Below are 25,683 nucleotides of genomic sequence, written 5' to 3' on the forward strand. Positions count from 1 at the left end.
AGAATTTCAAATTGATTTACAAAATAAAGCCACAAACAAAAATTACAATAATTCAATCTTTAAAACCAAAAAAACCAAATATGAAACGTGTTAAAACATAACACGATGGGAGATGAATTTCTTACTGATTGCATGACCGGTACCTTGTTTGAAATATCGACTTGGAGTTTATTATCGACGAATTCGATTCTTTAAAGACTCATCGAGTACAACTTAGATAGATATTTTATAATATTTGAATTCAAATATTTATTTAGATTATGTTATAAAAAAATTTACTTAAAAATTTATGTTATTAAATTTTTATTTAATTTTAGTCTACCACACTGACTATTTCTGGATCCGCCCTTGCCCACCACCACTTTCTCTCTCTCTCTCTCTCTCTCAAAGGATATGCTCTGACCCCAATTTGTTTAAGTCCATGTTGTCCCCCGTTGAGTATATATTAGTCCAATGTTAATTGTGAATTTTAACCGAATATAATAAATTAATGTTTATTCCATTCTAATTCTAAACCACGAATCAAAAAGCAGAAAAATAAATTAATAATTGTTTGGCCGATCATTTCAATGGTAAAAAATAAACTTAGTTGTGAAATTCAACTGAATAGCATGTGTTAGGCTAATAAGCATTTTAGATGCTGGGCTATATATAGCACAACTCATCGAAGCAATATCAGCTAATTCTATATATTAAAATTTGGAAACCACTAATTTCTTAAAATATTGTATCTGGCTCATCAAACAACCCTTGAAACGCCACGCGCGACCACCATCGGTCATGGTGTCCCACGTGTCGCTAAATATAATCACTCGAGGACGATCACTTTTGGCCTTTTCTCATCACTTTTTCAGTTTTTCCTTAAAAAAAGTCGAGATTTCTGTGATACTGTTCTTGCTCACTCACCATTCCACCAATACAGCATAAATAATTCTACATAATAATAATCTAATTAATCACTACTAATCATACTGTGTGGTTCACAAATATTTTATATCATTATTATTGAAACTAAATCAACCAAATCAAATGAAAGAATCTTTATTATTGAGTAGCAAAGCAAGTGAAACTTTGAAAGTATCGCTCAGTCTTCATCAGTTCACTCACGGCCAAGCTTATTCTAGCTTTTCTAGCAATAGGGTTTTAAATGGATCATCAAAAGTGATAGTGAAGTTGAAGAAGCTCAAGTCATCGCATTGTACAGTATCATCCTCTCTGTTTCATTCAATCAGGTGTCAGGTCTACTTCTGTAATGGTTTAATTGACTTCTAATTGTTTCAATCATATGGGAAGTATGTCTATTACAGATGTTTTCAATCATATGTGATGTCGGGTATTTGCGATTTCATGGTTATGATCAGAGTAACGATGCGTTGATTTGGTAATTGGTACTGATTGTATGAAGGTGTTTAAATTTGTTGATATACGTTTTATGCACATTTTGTGTGTGTGCAGGAACTGTCTAGTATAATTGTTCAACAAATGGGTTTGATTGCGTTTGCAGATTTTAGAAAGAGGTGATATCAAGTCATGTTGTTTGGATGCGTGTTAGTCTGTTAGATGTTTGGGGTTTGGTTCCACTTACAGATTGTGATATGTTTCTGAATAAATATTACGTGAAATTCTTTGGTGTTATTTGATCATTTAATAGAGTTACACATGTTTGGAGAAATGCCTCATATGAATTTTTGGCATGCAGAAAAAAGAGGCTTAACACGAGGTCGATTGGCGAGAGGTTGGTAGTATCTAAGATGGGTGGATATCAAGGGAAGGCGGTGACTGCAGATGTGGATTCCGGAAACATGATTTTCGAGCCTATTCTGGAGGAAGGGGTCTTTAGGTTTGATTGTTCTGCAGATGATAGAAATGGAGCATTTCCAAGTATTTCTTTTGTTGATCCCAAAGTTAGAGATACACCAATTATGAGTAGTCACCAAGTTCCCTCATTTATCCCTACTTTTGAATGTGTTCTTGGACAACAACTTGTTAATATTGAGGTTGGTTGAGCAGTGGGCCTAGTTTCCCCTTCGCATATCCTACTTCGGTACTTCCTATGTATTTCTTTGACATGATGGAATTTTGGTTTTGGTTTTGGTTTAGCTTCCACCCGGCACCTCATTCTATGGAACAGGAGAAGTTAGTGGTCAGCTTGAACGGACGGGGAAAAGAGTAAGTCATTTAGTCTGGGTTTGTCGCCAATGAAAATTTGTTCATGTTCTCCATGTGCTAAGCAATTCCGTGGTACTCAGGTTTTTACATGGAACACAGATGCATGGGGTTATGGTCCTGGAACTACCTCCTTGTACCAATCACATCCTTGGGTGCTTGCTGTTCTTCCAAATGGAGAGGCACTAGGGGTTCTTGCTGATACAACACGACGGTGCGAGGTACTTTTGATTTTTGATTTATGTTATATATTCAATCAACAAATTGATAGTTATTTTACCTGATGACATTTTTATGTTTGACCAGATTGATTTGAGGAAAGAATCAACTATTAAGGTTATAGCCCCGTCATCGTATCCCGTCATTACCTTTGGTCCATTTACTTTGCCAACTGATGTTTTGATATCTTTATCTCATGCGATAGGTAATGTGCTAGAGTGGTTTATGTTTTGTTCCTTAAATCTACAGTTTAACTTATTTCGATAATTCTATTTGACTCTAAATATTTGTTATCTCATTTACCATGTAGACAGTAAGGAGAGATATTATGCATTCTTGATTCTTAGGCTTTGAGTTTTTGTAGAGACAGTAATCATTATACTATTTCTGTGACAAATCTTTCATTTTTTAGGGATTCATCTGATGTCAAGCTTCATTGTAGTTTTGAGGATTCTGTCATAGTGAAAATTCCTGCAAGTAATTAAGTAAATCAGCACCAACAGTGAACTTTACAATAGGAGAATGACAAAAAGAAAAGAGAATTCAGTGTAGTGGATTAAAGCAATAGTTGAGAAGAAGAATCTGTTTCTATTTACCAGCTCAAAGAAAATATGATAGAAAAGAAGAATCAGTTTTTAATTATGCTTTATATTAGAAATTTAAGATTCCAACTTTATAATAGAGTAAAATGCATCCATCCCTATTTCCGTTATGAACTCATTAGGCACTTCTTGGATTATCTTCTGTTACTTATGAAGCTGCTAAAATGTTTTATTCTTAAAGTGGAGGATATGTTCAGGCCAAGGGAGTTAGCATAACAATGAGTTTCACATGATATGAGCAACACCTCTCTTTTTTTTTTCCTTTTGGCTACCAAGTATCACAAATTTATTAGAAAAAAGAGAGGTGTGAGGAGGATGAGAAATTACATTTGTAGAAAATGAATGAAAGGACTAGGCATCAAGAACATGCACAAACATGGCTAAACACACAAACATATCAAAGTTAGCATCCTTGTGTGTATACTCATTAATATTAGGACCGAGGCCAGAATATTTAAATCAGTTTCTTTCCTGTTGTATTTTTTAAAATGTTTTTATGATGTACTGGGCACTGTAAAAATGCTGCCTGATCTTGTGTTTGAGATTTGGTGTTTGTATTTGAAGGTTAAATAAAAAGCAACTGGATTACAGAATATATGGTTATATGTGATATATGAATATTAATTTATAAATGAGCAGTCTTTTGATAACATCGTGTTGTTAGTCTTTTAATAACATTCTGTTGTTACTGCACCCCATATGGTTCACATGGTATGAATGAATTTTCTCATCAGGAACTGTATTCATGCCTCCAAAGTGGTCACTTGGCTATCACCAATGCCGTTGGAGCTATGATTCTCATTCACGAGTTCGTGAGGTAAATTCTTCATGTCATGTCCAATTGATGCTAGAATTTTTCTTTACTCTCTCTTTTTATGTGTTTATATTGATCTCATTCCTGTGCTATACCTTCTTTTCTTTTGTTATGATCCTATGAAAAAGAAACACAACTGATGTAATGTCTGAGAATATATATTAACTTGGTCTATGGTTCTTTACTGGGTAAAAGCTGATTCCTATCCATTTTTAATTGCAGAATTCATTTGCCTATTGTTTCCCTCTGTAATCCTTTCTGTTCTTTTTAAACATTGCATGCCTTGTATTTCCATTCATTTACCCATTCACATGTGCAGATTGCCAAAACATTTCGGGAGAAGGGTATACCTTGTGATGTCATATGGATGGACATTGACTACATGGATGGTTTTCGTTGCTTCACTTTTGACCAGGCATGTTCTCCTTCTATAACATTTATTATATATCCATGGTACCAAAACTTTCACAAGGATGATTCAGTGGTATATTACTTGGGTTGCTATTCAGTCCGTTGTTAGACACACCAAACAAGTCAATTTGTTTCTTCACTTTCTTAGTTCTGTTAGACTGGAAATGACTGAATATACATCCCTTATGTGCACGGGAAATAATATATAGGCTGTTTTTTGCAAGCCACTTGTGTGCATCATGAATTAATAATTAATTTAAGTCTCTGTTGGTACATGTGAACTTTGTGGGTGTGTGTCTGTAAATACGTGCCTCTCATGGAAAAATCCAGTGTTGACAGATTTTGAGGAGCTTCCATTTCTATCCTCAAATTCTTAGTCAGACACTTTTCCATCTCACTAAGCTCAGTAAAGCCTTTTCCAACTATTTGGGTCGGCTATATGAACCTTGTTCTACTATTCCGATCTATGTAAGGTCATAACCTTAGTTAACCACACAACACACGCTATTATATCTCTCCTAATTATCTGACTTATCAAAAAAAAATATCTCTCCTAACTATCTCATCCGATGTTAATTTTGATCTTGCTCTTTTCCTACCATTATCATTAATAAGGTTCATTTCACCTTTCACAAGAGGTGAAGTTATTGGCTTTTGAAATAACACAAAAAAAAAAAAAAAAAAAAAAATGACTGTTGCTGCACATGGCTGAACCATCTTAATCATCTCTCTCATTTTTATCTCCATTAGTGTTGCTTCAACCATCCCACAGTGTGTTCATTTTAAAATCCTTTTTTTTTTTTTTTTTTTTTTTGTCTTGCCAAACATTCATCTTAATATTTGCATTTTTGCTACCCTCATTTTATGAATATAATTTGTTTCTTAGCTGCTCAACATTCTGCTTTATAGAGTATGGTTGGTCTTATAGCTGTTTTATAAAATTGATTTCAGTTTTAGAGGTATACGCCGGTCACACAATATGCCAGAAGCACTTATCTATTTAAGTCACCCGCTTTAATTTTCTAATTAATATTGTATATAATTTCTCCCTCTTTATGCATAATTGAGTTTAGGTAACGAAAATGTTTGTGTTTTGGTATTTTTGTATTTTGGACTCTTGATCTTCACTACATCCTCAACATCCTTATTGGTATTTCTAGTTTTACTCTTATTACATTCCATATTTTCAGTTTTAGTTCTACTTATCTTGAACACTCTTAAAACCTCTAATTTAGCTAAAATTGGATGTATTAAATATTGGAAAATATTTTTTGAAATTCACAGAAAAAGCTAGGGGTTTTGTTCTACAATGGAGGGTAAAGTGAAGTTAGTCTATGATAAAGGATTAGTGTTTTGGGGTTAAAAATAAGGGTATCTTTAGTGTTGTTTTTGTTGTTAATAGTGTACATTAGTGTTACAATAAAAAAAATGCATCTGGTACTCTCACATAGAAGTAATGGAGTCTCACCATTGAAAGAGTGCAAAATTTGTGGAGTATTCTTATTGATGAAACTCATCGAATCATTTCTACAACATTTACTTATGTGGTGGCATTGGTATCTGATCTGCAGTTGCTAGCAACATGAGGTTCCTAACTTAGTTTCATTGTTTGCTAAACAAAGAATTTTAACACCTTTAACTTGGACTCAACACAAAGATTCAACACAACAAAGGAATGTTTTCCTCTCATGGATTGTTTTCTTTACCTCTCTGGACCAGAAAAATTAGTGCGAACTGTTTTGATGATTTCAGATTGGTTTGAGTTGGGGCTACCTCTTGTGGCTAACATGTTGTTATGACTTCATTAGCAATTTGATATTGGTGACTCAATTTTCAAAATTGAGTTTTTTCTGTTACATATTCATACAATGCTTTTATGTACATGCATGGAATAATAATTTATGTACATCTGTTACTCATTATCATTAACACTTTTAACTATAGAGGCAGAAGTAAGAAATAACATACATATTCTTAGTTCAACTTGTCATTCGCTTGTATGTCTTGTGTTATGTTGACAGTTATATGGAAATCGCTTCGTTGTCTTATAGAAAATCAACACCTTTTTATTATTACTGACATGGACAAGTAACTATTATGATTTCTCTCAGGAGCGTTTTCCAGATCCTAACTCTTTGGTGAAAGATCTTCATCTTAATGGTTTCAAAGCAATCTGGATGCTTGACCCAGGGATCAAACATGAAGAGGGTTATTCTGTTTATGACACTGGTTCTGAAAGAGACATCTGGATTCAAGCAGCAGATGGAAGGCCTTTTGTTGGTAAAACTCCTTTTGCATCTAAAATTTCACTTTACCCTCTTTTATTTATTTATTTTTTTGTAAGTTTGTTAAGTTTTACCTTTCTATCATTAGGGGATGTATGGCCCGGGCCTTGTGTTTTTCCCGACTTTACACAATCAAAAGCTCGTTCTTGGTGGGCTAGTCTAGTAAAAGATTTCATTACTAATGGTGTTGATGGTATATGGAATGATATGAATGAACCAGCTGTTTTCAAGGTGATGCTCAAAATTTTCTCTTGCTGGCAAAATTTTTTGTTGGTTCTTAGTCACTGTTTTTTTTTTTCTTCCCAGGCTGTAACGAAGACAATGCCTGAGGGCAATGTTCACAGGGGAGATTCTGAACTTGGAGGCTATCAGAATCACACACACTATCACAATGTAATATTTTTAAAACTCTAGTTTGTGCTTTTCATGTTACATTTTTATTTACAAACTTTAAGTTTCAATCGTATGCTTCTGTACATAATTCTCTGCATCGTTATGCGACCCACCTCTCCACGTTTATACTAAATGGTCATGTACATGGCACATTGTGTCCCACCGCGTGGCATCAGTGCACCACCAAAAAGACTTACTTATCATTGTACCAGCATATCGCATGACATTTTTCAGAAGGACAATTCTCCATCCAAGACGTGGATGCATCCCCGTAAAACATGTGGTCCTCTGCATGGTTAGCCCAATCCACTAGGATCTCTAGATCTGATGTATAATGGCTCTATCACCCACAAAGATTGACACTTCGGTTTGCTTGATTTCAAGCCAGCAATTGAAATGATGTACTGGTTTAAGAATTTTACTTCATTGTTATGGATGTGCTACACTTCAATAAGCTTCTGAACTTCGCTATATATATATATTAGGTTTATGGCATGCTGATGGCAAGATCAACATATGAAGGGATGAAATTGGCTAATGAAGATAAGCGTCCTTTTGTTCTCACCAGAGCTGGGTTTGTAGGTAGTCAAAGGTATGCTGCAACATGGACCGGAGACAATCTTTCTACTTGGGAGCACCTTCATATGAGTATCTCCATGGTTCTTCAACTGGTAAGTGGTTTGAGGATTTTGTATTGTTTGACAAAAACATTCGATTTTGTTCCTCTCGGTCTTTTTTTTTTCCAGTTTTGCTGTTATCACTAGCTTCCTACCTTCCCGGTCCTCTTACCCTCGTACATCTTTTACTGCGGAAGGCTTGGACTGCACCAAATTGTCTTATATTTAGTTAAAACTTTAAAGTAATCTAGTTATATTAGTTGAGGCATGGTACAGAACAAGTGATGCATGAGAAAGCACTTTATCCTATTACATACCTTGGTGATGTAATAATAATAGAATTAACTTTTTTGGGGTGCATGCGTGTGTGTGTGAGAAAGAGAGAGAGCTCTATAATATTTTTACACATGTGATTTATATTTTATACATACATACAACATATATAATAGGGTAAAGTGCAAAAACACCCCTATTATATACAGAATGTGCAAAAAAAACCCCTACAATTTTCAAATTGAGCAAATAAGGACCTTTTCTCAATTTGAAGATTGAAATACCTAAAATGCCCTTAAAGCAAAATAAAAAAATAATAAAAAATACTTATATGCACAAATTTTATTGAGGGTATTTTGGGGTCTATAAAAAAATTTGGTCAAAATTGATGATCAGGGGGCAATTTGCTACAAATTTTCACATTATAGGGATTTATATGCACATAATAAATAGCAGGGGTGTTTATTACACATTTTTTATATAGAAAGGGTTTTTTTGCACTTTACGTTGTACAATATTCATGTTAATAATTTATTTATTCATAGAATATTAGGAATTTTCCTTTTTGCCTTGGATTTGAGTTACCAGGCATATATATATATATATATATATATATATATTTTGATAAGTAATAATTAAATAAAAAGGCGTTCAAGAGGGGAACACGTCCCTTATACAATATATATATATATATATATATATATTGTTTCCAGAAATCCTTGAAATATCACTGGAAAAGGTATGTATTATCTTTTATCCTTTTGGCCTTAAAACTTACTTTTCATAGCTGGAGAAAATTTAATACTTAGTTTTAGTTAACAAATCTACTGGTACTTCAATTATTAATTCTTAATGAAATCCAGAAGTTGTGCTAATTTGACTTGTAAATTAAACTGTTTTTGCTGGAAAAAATGAGAACTCAAATAACAATTGGAAGATTGCTTTCTAGAAGTCTCATACTAATCGAATATGGTATATAGAGCATATGTTTCTAAAAAGAAAAAATAAAATATGCTAGTTTACTTAGTTGAGAATATTTTCTTATATGCACGTGCAAAGTAAACCCAAATTTATGAAAAGCACATGATACCTTGAGTATAGACGTAATCCTTACTTTCCAGGACTACCTCAAAATTATCATTCAGTTACATCTATATGATGACTACATCTGTGTCTCATTGTACTTCATTTGAGCTTTTCTGGTCTCACTCTTAACTCTTAAAACAAAACCTCGGTAGATCCCTCTCTAATGTTTCCAATCCAACTTAAGCCAGTAGCAACTGTGGATCTCTATCTCCTCTCCCAACTTTTAATTGTCATTTGTGAATGAGATCTGCTTACGGTCTTTATAGATCTACCATCAAGTGACAATCTTATGCAAGATCTAACCTGAATCTAGTAAAAAAATGAAACTAAAAGAAAAAAACGAATTGAAACTTATCTATTAAAAAATTCCATGCTTTTGATGTAAGATATATATATATATATATATATATTCATTTCGTGTACTATCATTATGAGTGTTATTTGGTTTAAATTGTAATAAATGAGTTGCAGAAATGAGGTTTACGAATCTCACTTTTCAAAACTATAATATAATGGCTGTTACAAAGTCATAAATGCCAATATGACTGATTTTTAGTAAGACCGAAATATTGGTCTGTAATGGCATTGCCTTATGTGATGGCTTTAAATGACAGTAACAGTGTACTGTTGGCATTTGAGTTGCATTGAGCGTATCCATGATGATCGTACATCATTTTGAGTTAATTTGGGATTTCAGTGAATATGATCTTTGGATTAGAGTTTTTATTGTGGTGGGCCGGCCTTATGTTTCTGGGGCTTAGCTTATTTTGCATATAGTAGTATAGATTATTCGGCCTGAGAACTCTCTCTCTCTCTCTCTATTTTATTTTATTCTTTGAAAAATTAAATATGTGGGTGTCTAATTTACCAAAAATGACATGAAAATGGCGAAGGAATTTGCAGCCAAACTAACTGATGCTTAGGATTAATTGAGACTGTTGATCAACTTCAATAACAGAAAATGAACGCACCAACTATCCATACTCTGCGAACATTTTGGTTAAAAACATTTGGTGTTTGCAATTCATTTCCCATTTTGAAGATGGATGAATATTATTTTTTGTACGAGCAACCGTAGTGTGAAGACTAGGATTCTTCATTCTGTATTGTTTTTCTCTTGCTTTTGAACAACTAGCATTATTTATTGTAAACTACTTTTTTATTTTATGGAAGGAAGTTAAGATTTATGGAAGGTTCAGTAACGAAATAAAGAAGCTTCCTGTTCTGCTTTCCTAATATAATTTGTTGTTCTGACAAAGATCCAGTTTATATTCAGGGACTAAGTGGTCAGCCACTTACAGGACCGGATATTGGTGGGTTTGCTGGAAATGCAACAGCCAAGCTGTTTGGAAGGTGGATGGGAGTGGGTGCCATGTTTCCTTTTTGTCGTGGGCATTCTGAAATGGACACCATTGACCACGAGCCTTGGTCTTTTGGGCCAGAGGTTTGTACTCACCTTATTTGGACAACAACTATTTTACTGCCTCCAACTTGTGGTTTGGATCTGATTGTTGCCTTTTAATCAAATGATTTTTGGCAATTTGACGTACCACTTCAAGCATTTGTCGGATACCATAAGCTATTGTTGGAACTTTCCTTGAAAGAACTGAGAATGCTTTGCATGTATGTTTCTACTTATGAGTTCCATAATGTTTTAACTGTAGAACAAGAGTTTTCAGAGACAATCACACCATACTTTGACATCAGAGTAGTGTCTTTCATTTTATAGAATATATTTTCTGTTTCATATCCATTCTCGATAGTGATGTTTGCTGCAAAAATTGGTTTGAACACCATTGTTTGAATAGTTGTTTAGATATGAGGTTTCCCCTTTATCATGGAGGCTAACTGATGCCATTGTTGGTTATAAAAGAGGCAAAATGAACTGCAAAAAACTATGTTCATTCTTGTCCCAAGAACAAAATTAATGTTGATTTTTTGTTGTTGTCTGCTCAGAACTCCTGTTATTCTTATTAGAAGTATGCTAAGGTGATGTTTTTATGTCTTTTTTTATTCATCTTGAATAAAATCTTGTTTGAGGCTTAATCGAGTGTAGATTACTTGTTGCTGAGGCTGCTCAGTAAGCTTGCATCTTTCGACATGGTTCAGTTTTGTTTAAGAATGTTCAGAATCGAGAGAGAGAGAGAGAGAGAGAGCAAAACACAAATACTGTATATTCAACACAATAACCTAATAAGCCTGTGTAGGCTTATATATAAAGGGTACAAGTCTTGCATAATAGCACAAGGGTCCTATTAACTAATGTGGAAAAATACCTCCTTGATTAGTGGTAGGTTAGCACTAGAAATGTGTAAATATTTGTTTCCTAAAGTTTAGGGATTTGTGTAAATATTTGTTTCCTAGAGTTTAGGGATTTAATTGATAGAGAATCAGGGATTCCTGATTATAGGGATTTCAAAATTAAGTTAGTTGCTGATTTTTCTCTTTGTAATTTCTTATATATAGCCCAACAGAGGCTCTTGTAAAATTAATTAACAGATTCAATATAATTGAATTCATTTCTCCACATGGTATCAGAGCTTTAAGGCTTGGATTTCCTAAAGGAAAAAAAAATTCAGCGTTTTTATTTATTTTTTATTTTTTCTGTTCAGGCCTTCATAGCCAATTTTCTTTGTGACTTGCTTCATCGCAGTCATTCTCTAGCAATTTCTTTTGCCAATTTTCGCATAACCCTTCTGTCCGGCCTTCATAGCCGATTGTTGAAGAACGTCAGAAACTACTGTTCAACCATCCCAATCACCCGAGGAAGAGCAGGTTCAGCGCCCCACAAGTGAACTGCAGAATATTCAACCGGCGTACCGACTTAATGGAAGGAACTACTTGAAATGGTCTCAATTGGTTCGAACTTTTTTGAAAGGAAAAGGGAAACTAAGTCACTTGCTGGGAACGGGACCAAAGAAAGTTGAGGCAGGTTTCGAAGCGTGGGACGAGGAGGACTCAATGGTCATGTCCTGGTTGTGGAATTCCATGACACCTGAAATCAGCGATACATGTATGTTCCTACCAACTGCGAAGGCCATCTGGGACGCTCTCAACCAAACTTACTCCAAGGTTCGTGATGCGGCGCAAGTATACGAGATCAAGACAAAGACAACGTCTACAAAACAGGGGAACAAGTCCATGACTGAGTATGCCAATTTTCTGCAAACTAGTGGCAAGAACTGGATTACTATCGGGTGATTGATTTGAAGTGCAGCGAATGCGCTGTAATTATCAAAAATTTCATTGAAAAAGATCGAGTTTATGATTTTCTCGCTAGCCTAAACTTTGAATTTGATCAAGTCAGAATTCAAAATTTGGGCAAGGAGGACGTACCATCTCTTAATGAGGTGATTTCATTGATTCGGGCTGAAGAGAGTCGGAGAGGAATCATGCTTGAACCTCAGTCGATTGACAGCTCAGCACTCGTAGTCTCTGGTGACAACAAGCGTGGTTTCACTCTAGAACAACCGCAAAAAGCTGAACATGGAAATGCGGAATTATTAAAGGGGGCAAACCGAGATAATCTTTGGTGTACATACTGTAAAAAGTCGCGACATACCAGGGATCGTTGCTGGAAATTACACGGGAAACCACCCACATCCAGCCGAGAATGGGGAAACAAAGGAGGACAGCAACAACGACAACAAGGACAAGCCTATATGACCTCACAGATGGGTCAGGACCAGGCAAAAGAATATGGAGGATTCGACAGTGAAGAAATAGAGAAGTTAAGAAATCTGCTGGGAACCCTTGAGAAACGATCTTCTGGTGCTTGTTCTTTAGCCCTCTCAGGTGAGTCTTTATTCTCCCTTGGGATTAAATGTTTCTGATAAATTGTTTGTGGATTCATGGATTATAGACTCGGGAGCCACAGACCACATGACATATGCCTCAAACCAGTTCAGCACTTATACCCCATGTCCTAGCAATAGGAAAATCACCGTTGCTGATGGAACCACAACCACGGTTGCTGGTGTAGGAGATATCCACGGTTCTTAAAAATGTTTTACATGTTCCTAAATTGTCCGCTAACCTTGTGTCCATTCAAAAGCTTACTAGAGACTTACATTGTCATGTTACATTTTATCCCTCTTACTGTGAATTTCAGGACCAGGATTCGGGGAGGAGGATTGGATGTGCTAAGGAAAAGGAAGGACTCTACTACCTTGAGACACCGAGCCTTCTGAGTATGATCAGGACAAATTTATCCTCTTCGTTTCTCTCTTCTTCCAATAAAGATGTCATATGGTTGCATCATTTTCGTCTCGGACATCCTTCTTTTGCAATTCTAAAAATCATGTTTCCTTCTTTGTTTAAGGGATTAAATATTGGGACATTTCATTGTGATATTTGTGAGTATGCAAAACACACTCGTGTAGCTTTTCCCATTAGCAATAAAAGAAGTTCCTCCCCTTTCTATTTAATTCACAGTGATATATGGGGACCCTCCACAGTCCCAAATGTTTCTGGTTCACAGTGGTTTGTGTCCTTTATCGATGATTGCACTAGAGTCTCTTGGATATTTTTACTTAAAAACAAATCAGATGTGAGTAATATCTTTCTCAATTTCCATACAATGATCCACAATCAGTTTGGTACCAAAATAAAGAGGTTTAGGTCTGATAATGCGAGGGATTACTTCAATCAAGTCTTGTCACCCTTCTTTCAAAAGGAAGGAATTATTCATGAGTCATCTTGCATTAATACTCCACAACAAAATGGAGTAGCTGAAAGGAAAAACGATCATCTCCTAAACACTACTAGAGCACTCTTGTTTCATCAAAATGTACCAAAACACTATTGGGGGGAAGCAGTACTTACATCTGCCTACATCATAAACAGACTTCCTTCACAGGTTTTAGGGTCAAGAAGTCCAATGGAAGTCCTTTCTAAATTCTACCCCGACCTTAGTGCCACAAACAACCTTACCCCTAGGATATTTGGGTGCACTTCATTTGTTCATGTCCATCGTAACAACCGGGGCAAATTAGATCCTAGAGCCATTAAGTGTGTGTTTGTAGGATACTCGTCCACACAAAAAGGTTACAAATGTTTTCATCCTCCTACCAGGAAACTTTATATCTCAGCTGATGTCACTTTTGCGGAAGGAATACCATATTTTATTGAACCTTATCTTCAGGGGGAGTCATCTATCATAGAAGATAAGGATTTTTTCCAGCTCGCTTTACCGTCACCATCTCTCTTACCTGTATCAAACACTCCATCCAACTAAGTACCTGAGCCTGAATTTCCTGTTTTGTCACCTATATCTCCTGTTGTGTCTCCTGTGAAGGATAATATGACTCTTAATCACGTACGGTATGGGAAAGGGAAGGTGTACTCGAGGAAGCAAGGTCCAGCTCCTGATCCGATGCAGGCCCAAACCTCTAACCTGACTCCTGAGAATGAGGTAACAGTATCTGAACCTACTCAACTTATAGAACACCAGCTCCCTGGACCTCAAATAATTGACCAGGATTTGCCCATAGCCGTGAGGAAAGGAACTCGAGAGTGTACCAAACGACCATTATACCCTCTATCTCATTATGTATCCTTAAAGAAATTCTCACCAGCCCATATTAGTTTTCTCACGAGTCTAAATGAAATCTCTATTCCAAACACTTTATCTGAGGCATTATCCAATGAAGAATGGAGGAAAGCAATGAGAGTTGAGATGGACGCATTAGAAAAAAATGGGACGTGGGAGGTTGTTGATCTACCAAAAGAAAAGAAAGCAGTAGGGTGTAAGTGGGTTTTTACCTTGAAATATAAGGCTGATGGATCGTTAGAGCGCTACAAAGCAAGGCTAGTTGCTAAGGGGTACACTCAGACATATGGAGTTGATTACCGAGAGACCTTCGCTCCAGTTGCAAAAATGAACACTGTGAGGATCTTGTTGTCATTAGCAGCCAATTTTAATTGGGAATTACAGCAGTACGATGTGAAGAACGCCTTTCTACATGGTGACTTGGAAGAAGAAATCTATATGAGCATCCCGCCAGGATTTGGAGGAGTTGAAGGGAACAAGGTATGCAAGTTAAGGAAGGCCTTATACAGTTTAAAACAATCGCCTCATGCCTGGTTTGGGAGATTTACTAAGGTGATGTTAACTACAGGATACAAGTAGAGTCAGGGAGATCACACTCTTTTCATCGAACACTCAGTTTCAGGGAAAGTTACGGCCTTGATAGTCTATGTGGACGACATAATTATGACTGGAAATGATGAGAAGGAGAAGCAAGCCTTGAAACAATGTTTGATCAAAGAATTCGAGATAAAAGATTTGGGGAGATTGAAGTATTTTCTAGGGATAGAAGTGGCTCATTCTAGACAAGGTATCTTCATCTCGCAGCAAAAGTTTGTCACCGATCTTCTTAAGGAAGCAGGAATGCTCGCAAACAAACCAGCTGCAACACCTATAGAGCCGAACCATAGACTTGGAGAGGCTATTGGAGATCAAGCAGTAGATAGAGAGATGTACCAGAGATTAGTTGGAAAACTCATTTATCTTGCCCACACCCGGCCGGACATAGCATATTCTGTTAGCGTCATTAGCCAATTCATGCATGACCCCAAGGAGATTCATCTTCAAGCTGCCTACCGTGTGCTTCATTACTTGAAAGCTAATCCTGGGAAGGGGATTATGTTCAAGAGAAATTCTGAGCTTGTCCTTGAAGCCTACACAGATGCAGATTACGCAGGGTCCCCTATGGATCAGAGGTCTACTTCAGGTTATTGTTCATTCCTTGGAGGCAATTTGGTAACATGGCGAAGCAAGAAGCAAAATGTTGTAGCCCGGTCAAGTGCAGAAGTTGAGTTTAGAGCAATGGCACAAGGTGTCTGTGAGTTGTTATGGCTGAAGATTATACTGGAAGACTTGAAGATTAAATGGAGTGGGCCAATGAGACTCTACTGTGACAATAAATCAGCAATCAACATTGCACATAATCCAGTGCAACACGACCGAACTAAGCACATTGAGATAGATAGGCATTTTATCAAGGAAAAACTAGAAAGCGGATTAATTTGCACACCATACGTTCCCACGGGAGGTCAATTGGCAGATGTTCTTACAAAGGGGCTCAACCGTGTTATCTTCCAAGAAATTATTTCCAAGCTGGGAATGGTTGACACCTATTCACCAGCTTGAGGGGGAGTGGGGAAAAATTCCTCCTTGATTAGTGGTAGGTTAGCACTAGAATTGTGTAAATATTTGTTTCCTAGAGTTTAGGGATTTGTGTAAATATTTGTTTCCTAGAGTTTAGGGATTTGATTGATAGAGAATCAGGGATTCCTGATTATAGGGATTTCAAAATTAAGTTAGTTGCTGATTTTTCTCTTTGTAATTTCTTATATATAGCCCAACAGAGGCTCTTGTAAAATTAATTAACAGATTCAATATAATTGAATTCATTTCTCCACAACTAAATGTAATTACATAATGACCCAACATATATATATAAAACTTCTAACACTCCCCCTCAAGCTGGAGAATATATATCAAATAGTCCCAACTTGAAACAGATAGTTTTTAACCGATTATGACCCAATGCTTTGGTAAACATATCAGTTAATTGATCTTTAGACTTCACAAATGGAGTAGAGATGCTCTCACATAATATTTTATCTCGAATGAAGTGACAATCAACTTCAATATGTTTGGTCCTCTCATGAAACACAGGATTCGATGCAATGTGAACTGCTGCTTGATTATCGCAGAACAATGGAGTAGGAGCTTCAACTGTTAACCCAAGTTCTTTTAGAAAATGTTGTATCCATGTCAACTCACTAGTGGTATGGGCCATTGCCCTATACTCAGCTTCAGCACTAGATCGAGCTACCACCGTTTGCTTTTTACTTCGCCATGCAACTAGATTTCCTCCTACAAATGTGCAGTAGCCTGTAGTAGATCTCCTATCTGAAGGAGAACCGGCCCAGTCGGCATCTGTAAGACCTTCCACCCTGAGATGACCATTTGGTTTATATAGTAACCCAAAACTTGGAGCTTGCTTGAAATATCGGAGAATCCGAAGAACAGCAATCCAATGTGGCATTCTAGGAGCTCCCATGAACTGGCTTACAACACTAACAGCATATGAAATATCAGGTCGAGTGATAGTGAGATAAATTAATTTCCTAACAAGGCGACGAAATCTGCCCGAGTCATTAAATAGATCACCCACATCAGCTACAAGTTTTGTATTTGAATCCATAGGAGTATCAACCGGACGACCACCTAACATACCTGTTTCTTCTAATAAGTCCACATTGTGGATGCTTGGAGGGCTACGCCTCTTTGTGTGTGGTGGTGTATTTGGCTCGAGAGGAATAGAAGATATTTTGACGGGAAGGAGTTGTCGATTTCTACTCTTAAATTCTCTATTATTTCCACCATTTTCTGTTGGGTTTATGGGAGAGATCATAGATCTTTAGATGAAATTGTCGATTTTTTTGCTTCTTTGAAGGCCTAAAGGTCCTTTGTGGCCTTGTGTATATTTTCAGGGTTTCGCTCCCCTTTTGAGCGCTTTTATAAAATTATTCATACTTATCAAAAAAAAAAAAAAAAAAAAAAAAAAAGGTCCAACACATACTTTCATTGGGATAAACTTATACCCGTCTTGGATCTAGCAACTTCAATACCCAAGAAATACCTAAGTTTACCCAAGTCTTTAGTGTGGAATCGATATTGCAGAAACAATTTCAACTTAGCAATGCCTTCAGAATCATCACCTGTGATCACAATATCATCTACATACACTACAAGAATTATGAAGCCAGCTTTAGTGCGCTGGTGAAATACCGAATGGTCAGTCTAACACCTGTGAAGACCAAACTTTAATGCTGCCTTAGAGAATTTTCCAAACCATGCCCGTGGAGATTGTTTCAATCCATACAGGGTCTTTTTAAGGCGACAAACAGTGTGAAGATACTCCCCCTAAGCAACAAACCCAGGTGGTTGCTCCATATAAACCTCTTCTGCTAAGTCACCATGCAAAAAGGCATTTTTAACGTCTAACTGAAATGGAGGCCAATGTTGATTAGCAGCAAGAGAAATCAAAACACGAACAGAAGAAATCTTAGCAACAGGGGCAAACGTCTCATTATAGTCAATACCATAAGTCTGGGTATAACCTTTGGCAAATAGACGGGCTTTTAAACGCTCAACGGACCCATATGGAAGATACTTCACAGTATATACCCAGCGACAACCAACAGGTTTGGCACCTGGAGGGAAAGGAACAAGAGTCCATGTGCCATTCTTATGCAAACCATCCATTTCATCTTGCATGGCTTTCCTCTAGCTCGAATCAGACAAAGCATCCTGCACAGTCTTAGGAACAAATGTAGTAGGCAACTTAGAGTAAAAACATGAGAATGATGGCGACAAGGAATTATAAGAGGCATAATGAGCAATGGGATGTTTAGTAACACACGAGCGAGGAGCTTTGCGAAGTGCAATCGGCAAGGAATCAGACACATTGGAAGGTGTCGGATCCAAAGACTCTGAAGATGTCGGAGGAGGCACGACAGCAGATGGCTTTGGTCTTCTTTTGTACACTTGTAACGGGGCAGGTGAAGGAGAGCTGGGTTGAAGAGAAAGTGACAGAAGAGGAACCGCAGGAAGAGGCGACTCAGGAGTGATATCAAGAAGTTAATCATTATCTGAAAAATATGGGATGGACTCACAAAAGGTGACATCCGTGTTAATAAAGTACCGTTGAGAAACAGGACTATAGCAGCGATAACCTTCATGAGAACGAGAGTAGCCAAGAAAGACACATTTTGTGGCACGAGGGTCTAGTTATCAAAACCAGGGCCAAGATTGTGGACATAACATACACATCCAAAAACTCTAGGAGGAAGAGAAAACAAGGGAGAATCAGGAAATAAGATAGAATATGGAGATTTGCCATCTAATACAGAGGATGGCATACGGTTAATAAGATGACAGGTAGTAAGAACAGCATCACCCCAAAATTGTTTAGGCATACGCATATGAAACAAAAGAGCACGGGTTACTTCTAAGAGGTGTCGATTCTTATGTTCTGCAACTCCATTTTGTTGAGGAGTATAAACACATGAATTTTGGTGAATAATTCCTTTATCACTAAGATATGTATCAAAGGGGTTTGAGGAATATTCCTTAGCATTATCAGAACGTAGAATACGAATTGGGTATCCAAACTGAGTTTTGACTTCTTTGCAAAATTTTTGAAAAATTAAAAATAACTCAGAACGATATTTCAATAGAAACAACCAAGTCAGGCGAGAATAATCATCCACAAAAGTCACAAAATAATGAAATTTATTAATTGAAGAATGCTTTATTGGACCCCATACATCTGAATGAACCAAATGAAAAGGACTAGAGACACGATTATTAACCTTAGACTTGAAAGACACGCGATGGTGCTTACTAAGTTGACAAACTTCACATGACAAGAATTTCAAATGACTAAGACTAGGAACTTGACGCTTCAAAACTTGAAGTGACGGGTGACCAAGACGACAATGCCATTAGAATGGAGACAGAGAAGACTGAAGAGCCATAGGATAAGGTTCCAAATCAAAATAATATAAGCCACCAGCTTTATGCCCCGTACCAATCTTCTTCTTCGTCTTGAGATCCTGAAACACACAAAAAGTAGGATCAAATGTAACAGAGCACTGGAGAGATTTAGTAAGCTTACTAATAGACATTAAATTAAAGGGAAATTGCGGAACATATAAAACAGATGAGAGAGACAAGGAATCACTAAGCTGAGTAGTCCCCAAACTTGAAACTTGAGTGGATGAACCATTAGCAAGAGTAACACGTTGAGAAGAAGGTACATAAGTAAAATCAGATAGACGAGAAGAACATCTAGTCATATGATCGGATGCTCCAGTGTCTATGATCCAAGGACTGCGAGTGGAAGACAATAGACACGTGGGCGCATTACCTGACTGGGCAAAGGTAGTCGTGGAAGATGAATTAGATGCTTGCTTATAAGACAAAACTGATTATACTCTTCCCGTGGAACCGAGACTGTTGCTGATTCAGATACGTTGTGAGATGCAGAAGCAACATCATTCGGAGAGGAGGAAACTTGATTGGCATAACTAGATGGTTTGCCATGAAGGTCCCAACAATAGTTCACAGGATGATTAGAAAGGCCACAATGAGTACATTTTCGTGGTTCCCTGCCACGGCCACGTCTTCCCCGTGAATCACGACCACCACGAGTGGAACGTCCCCCACGACCTCCACGGTAAGCATTATGTTCACCCTTTGAAACTACCAAAGCGGAACTCTCACCACTCTACCCAGAATTCAAATTTGAGGTGTCACTGGCAAGTGTAGCGCGTTGAAGTCGGGAGAACACCTCAGCAAGAGAGGGAAGGGTGGGACTGCCCATAATCTGTGCACGAAAAGGCTCATATGTTGATAACAGACCGATGAGAAAACGGACAACATTAAAGTCCTCACGCTGTTGTTACATACTGCGAACATCAGCAGTAATGGGCTGATACATATTTAGCTCCTCATAGACTCCCATAACTGTGGAATAATACGCCTCTATACTATGATTACCTTGTTCAAGATGGAAGTAATGCTTACATAGCTCATAAACACGAGTGATATTACCTGTCTCAGAATACAATTGCTGCAATTTGTTCCATATCTCCTTGGCAGTATCCAAGTAAAGTAAAGTTGAACTGATTTGGGGTTCAATACTGTTTAACAGCAGATAGATGATTTGAGCATCTTCTTTTTCCCATGTATCAAAAGAAGTATCAGTTTCCTTGGGTTTATCTTTAGTCAGATGATTTCCCAGACCTCTGCCTTTGAGAAAAATGGCAACAGATTTAGCCCACAGTATGTAGTTCTTCCCATTGAGTTTAACTGAAGTCATGGGAGAATGAAGACTTAATGTGGGAGAAAACAAATCTGAATTGGACGCCATATTTAATCTAGGAAAACAGAGAAGAAGAGGGAAAGAAAAAAAAAAAAAATGCAGAATTTGTATTCTGGCCGAACCTGGGAACGGGTCGGATCCTGGGCAAACGGGTCGGATCCTGGGCAAACGGGCCGGATCTGGGCTATCCCTGATTAGTAAACCGGAATTGGAATAGCTATCCCAGGTTTACTAAACCTGGGTTGGAATGGCATAACCTTGTAGCCAAACACGGGTCTTCTTCTTCACACCTTCACAAACACCAGTGTACAACACAGCGGAAGCGACTGCAACCCAATCACAAGCAGCGGCTGCTGACAGCAACCCAATCACAAGCCGCGGCTGCAACTTCCGACCAAAAAACCAACCTCACCTCTGCAAATCGAGACGGCAGATGTCGGCGAGCTCGCTGACAACCAAAGAGGAGCTGCCGGCGACAATGAAGAAAGCAGAGACGATGACAAACAAGCTTCAGATCTGATGACGACGAACGAGACTGCAGATCCGACTACGGTGAACAAAAAATTGCCGATGACGACGAAGGAGAAGCTGCCGGCAGAGACACCAAAAACACAATCGTGATTCCGATTGTGATTCAGATTGTATACAAGAACTCAGATCTGATACAAAGCAACCCACCTACTGACTCTCACACCCATGATCATTTTGCTCTGATACCATGTTCAAAATCGAGAGAGAGAGAGAGAGAGAGAGAGAGAGAGAGAGAGCAAAACACAAATACTGTATATTCAACACAATAACCTAATAAGCCTGTGTAGGCTTATATATAAAGGGTACAAGTCTTGCATAATAACACAAGGGTCCTATTAACTAAATGTAATTACATAATGACCCAACATATATATATAAAACTTCTAACAAAGAAGATGTAGATTTTGGGAGAGATTTTTCTAGTTCCTGTAACTTTAAGGATATTGGAGATGGTGCAATGTGTTGCATATTTGATTTCCTCGGTGGATGAAAAATGTCGTGCTTTGGATGTTGCAGAATCTGAACATTTAGGGGAGAGAGCTTTGCCAGAATTATTGGTGCTTAAGGGAGACCTCAGTATGTCATTTGCTTTTTGAGAAAGAAGATGGAGGCAACACCTTTTGCTTCGGTTCAAGCATGGATTTCTTCGTGTTTGTGAAGAATTCTGATGGCTGCTCTGACTCTGTCAGGGGCTTTTAGATGGGTTGATAAATAATAGAGATTTTTTTGCTTTATATTGGATAAATCTCTCTCTCTCCCCACAGGCAGGAGAGAGTTTTCATGTAAGTGGCCAGTTCTTAGAAGCAAAGCAGGGGCATCTCAACGAGCTCATTTTTGTTATGGGAAAGTGCTCGTTGTCAAAGTTTTCAAGGTCTGGGCTTTAGGAAATTTCTGAATAGTATGCACACACAATTAAATATTTCACCATAATAGATGAGATATTATATTAAAATTATATCTGTCATCTTATTATTAGTATAGAGCATTGCTAAGTTGTGTGAGGAACATAAATCTGAAAAAAATGAGGAGCAAAAAGTTTCCTATACTTCTTATACACAGTTATTTCTATTTGGAGTGTTCCTTTACTTACCGTATATTATGAAGTCTTTTATAGGTGAAACATTTTGAGTTTACAGTAATTTAAACTCTTCTAAAGTTAGTTTGGGATTTATTTACTACAGTGGTCATAATTTTACCCGTGAGGTGTTATGGCTCAACCCTAGTTCCTCTGTTTATATTATTGTTATGTGAAATAAGCATAAATTCCTGCTTTGGTATTCTAGTTTACACTTCAAAGTAACATGCTCAACACATTGAATCACTGCTGCTTTTGTCTGTTGTATTAGAGTTGGTTTGTGCAAATGGAACAATCCCTATAGTTTGTCTTAAACTCGATACTTATGATACATGTCAGGACAACTTCACTTTGGAGAGTGTTGGAGGTGTTCTCGGGGATTCCCATAGGCAGAATCGTTCTCCACTACTGTTCATAAGAATGTTGTCTAATCTTCTTGTGGAGTGCGATTCACAATTTACTTTTCATTCTTAACCAGATTTTCCAGCTAGGACTTGTTAACTTAATATTTAAAGTCAAGGATTGAGCTTGAACTTCCAATATAATTTTTATTTATAGGGAGTGAAGCAGAGCTGCGGAAAAGCTTGCACTTTTGGCACATTTTTAGTGGTGATGGGTTTTTAGCATCAAAGAATTTATGCTGTCTTAAATTAGAGGCGCTATTCAGTTAGGTAGGAACACACATTTTTTTATTTTATTTTATTTTTTTTTGAGGTAGATTATTTTCACTTGTATAAGAGTTAGTTCTTCTCTCTCTATCTTCTCCCATCTCTTTCTTTTTCCATATTGTAGACCTCTTTATGTCCCAGCTTCCTCTACATTTCTTTTTTCTTATCGATAAGCAGGCAAGGGTCTATGCCAAAAGGGGGAAAAAATGTCATTATGATTATGCGTATGTGCTCAAAAGTACTTGTGAGGTTGTTGGATAACTCGTTTCTCTTTGGTAAAAGAGAAAAAAAATAAAAAAAATAAATTGTCTTGTATTATTGCGGAAATACAATATTTCACTGCTTGAAGTAATGGACAAAACAGTTAATCCACTTCTTAGAAACATAGCTGTTGCAAATTGTTCTTTGTTGAAGTTTACATTATTCTCTTTGAGTATGAGTTCCAATTTCTGATGTTCACCCACATATATCATTGAGTATGAACATTTTACAGTGTGAGGAGGTTTGCCGCCTGGCGTTAGAGAGGCGCTACCGTCTTATACCACACATTTATACTCTTTTCTATATGGCACATTCAAGGGGTACTCTGGTGGCAACCCCTACTTTCTTTGCTGGTGCGTTTTCATGCTGTTGAATTAGTTTATTCTGGTATATACTTTTTTTTTTATTCAGGGGGTTTTAATTTGATATAAATTGCTTCTGCAGATCCAAAAGATCCCAGGTTAAGAACACAAGAAACTTCTTTTCTGTTGGGGCCACTTCTAATATATGCAAGGTTCTCATTCTCTTCCATAATGATGTACTCGGTGATTGTAGAGTTTCAAACATATTTGTATTGCACTATTACCTGATATCCTCGCTTTAGTGCTACTTGGAATCACTAAGTTTTTCTGTGAATGATTTCACATTTATGTTCCTTATTTAGTCTGGACTCTGGATATGGAGGGGAATATAATTTTTATAGAGTAGTAGGGCTGGAAGTAGATAGAGTTATAAGTGACAGCTCAGCCCAGACCATCTTGCTGCTCATTAAGTTTGTTTATTAACTAAATGGGCCAGTCTTCAGTCCGAATCAAGATCTCTTTTACTAAACGAGTCAAGTCCGAGCAACAGCAGCCTTTGCTTATGGGGATAAATTCCCAGCATTACTACAATGCGATAATTTCTGATTGACATGTTTGTCCAATATATTTGAAACCATCTAACTTCTGTGCATAATGTAATTTAATAAAAGAAAATTTGCAGTATAATGATAAGGAGCTATGCTTTTCTTGAAGCAAATCAAAGCTAGTAAAATTTTCAAACCACTAAATTTCTTTGGATGCGTCTGATGTGTTTCGAGACAGATCTGCACAGTACACTGGTTTGCCAAACGGAGCTAGTCCTAAGCTTAGCTTGAGATTGAGCTGAAATTGCAGCTGATTGGGCTAAGAGAGCATGATCCTTGGCTTGGCTCAGCTTGTTTGGACCCTAGTTTTTTTGCTCCTGGAAAAAATGGCTTAAGGAGGCTCATTTTTGAATTGTTAGTAGATAAAGTTCCATTCTTTTTGTTAAATCATTCTAAGCCACATGATGACAATATTGTGCTATGTATCCATTTTACTAGCTTGTATGATCTTTCTATTTTTTGTGAAAATTCATGGATTTTCCTTCTATCTGTAGGTTAGTTCTGAACTTTTTCAATTACACTGGGGCATGATTTTTGAGTCTCTACTATATTGCAGAACTATAAGATAGATATCATATTATTTGTAGCTTATATAATCTTTGTGTGTTACTTGAAAGACTACTTTCCTGTGAATAGGCTGCTCTGTCCATGTCTATGCAAATATATGTTAACAAAGTATGATGAAATAACAATTATAATACAAAAGCCTCATTTTTATTTTTTTGAAAGACTACTTTCCTGTGAATAGGCTGCTCTGTCCATGTCTATGCAAATATATGTTAACAAAGTATGATGAAATAACAATTATAATACAAAAGCCTCATTTTTATTTTTCTTTCCAATTTTCCAAATTTTTTTTTTCCCCTTTCCTGATAGGTACATAGTACTTGATACCTCATCCAACTCCTTTTCCAACATTTCATTTTACATTGAGAAAGAAGGATCCATGTCTGTTGACTATTGTACTTAGAAATATGTAATTTCATGTCTCTCTTAGAGCCTCATTTTCGTATAATATTTCTAATTTCCGAGTTTCACAATTTACTACATTTTGAATATATTTTGTTTGCATTACTGGGTGTGAATGAGAGATAGGAAATGTGAAGGTAGTAGTGTGGTCCTACTGATTTTAAATGTAAACAGCAAGACCTTCTAAATATTTTCAATTATTGGTGCTTTTTTATTTATTATTATATTCTCTTTCTCTTCTTTCCACATTTATTTGGTTTGGGAAAGGGGGGCTTTTAGATTCTGCTTCAATTCTTGCAACTTGTAGTAACTTCTTTTTTATATCCATCAGCACTATCCGTGACCAGGGCTTGGATCAGTTGCAGCATATCTTGCCTAAAGGCATTTGGCTGAGTTTTGATTTTGATGATTCACATCCGGTATTGTTACTATAGATCTGAAACTGCTACTTCTTTGTCCTTCGACCCTTTCATATAGTTGCCAATTATTGATGCTTTTGTACT

The 25,683-nt window shown here is 37.0% G+C and overlaps 1 protein-coding gene across 5 annotated transcripts in view; it reads left to right on the forward strand.

Moving 5' to 3' along the window:
* Positions 1–841: 841 nt before the first annotated feature.
* Positions 842–25,683, forward strand: part of LOC132308859 (uncharacterized) — a 51,005-nt gene continuing 26,163 nt past the window's right edge. Inside the window, exons 1-16 of one of the 5 annotated variants that reach the window (XM_059807119.1) lie at positions 842–1,239; positions 1,456–1,517; positions 1,700–1,997; positions 2,101–2,169; positions 2,250–2,387; positions 2,473–2,590; positions 3,722–3,804; positions 4,121–4,216; positions 6,324–6,492; positions 6,586–6,728; positions 6,804–6,890; positions 7,376–7,561; positions 10,143–10,310; positions 23,537–23,657; positions 23,749–23,818; positions 25,512–25,599. In XM_059807119.1, the coding sequence (XP_059663102.1) occupies positions 1,030–1,239; positions 1,456–1,517; positions 1,700–1,997; positions 2,101–2,169; positions 2,250–2,387; positions 2,473–2,590; positions 3,722–3,804; positions 4,121–4,216; positions 6,324–6,492; positions 6,586–6,728; positions 6,804–6,890; positions 7,376–7,561; positions 10,143–10,310; positions 23,537–23,657; positions 23,749–23,818; positions 25,512–25,599 (2,106 nt within the window). In that variant the 5' untranslated portion in view covers positions 842–1,029. Of the gene's footprint in view, positions 1,240–1,455; positions 1,518–1,545; positions 1,570–1,699; positions 1,998–2,100; positions 2,170–2,249; positions 2,388–2,472; positions 2,591–3,721; positions 3,805–4,120; positions 4,217–6,323; positions 6,493–6,585; positions 6,729–6,803; positions 6,891–7,375; positions 7,562–10,142; positions 10,311–23,536; positions 23,658–23,748; positions 23,819–25,511; positions 25,600–25,683 lie in introns of those variants that run through there. The other 4 variants (XM_059807121.1, XM_059807120.1, XM_059807123.1 and 1 more) reach the window with 4 other exon arrangements.

This window comes from Cornus florida, unplaced genomic scaffold (assembly GCF_030987335.1).
Source record: "Cornus florida cultivar Cherokee Brave unplaced genomic scaffold, ASM3098733v1 CherokeeBrave_3.0.0_Hap2_Chr05, whole genome shotgun sequence".
Lineage (NCBI taxonomy): Eukaryota > Viridiplantae > Streptophyta > Magnoliopsida > Cornales > Cornaceae > Cornus > Cornus florida.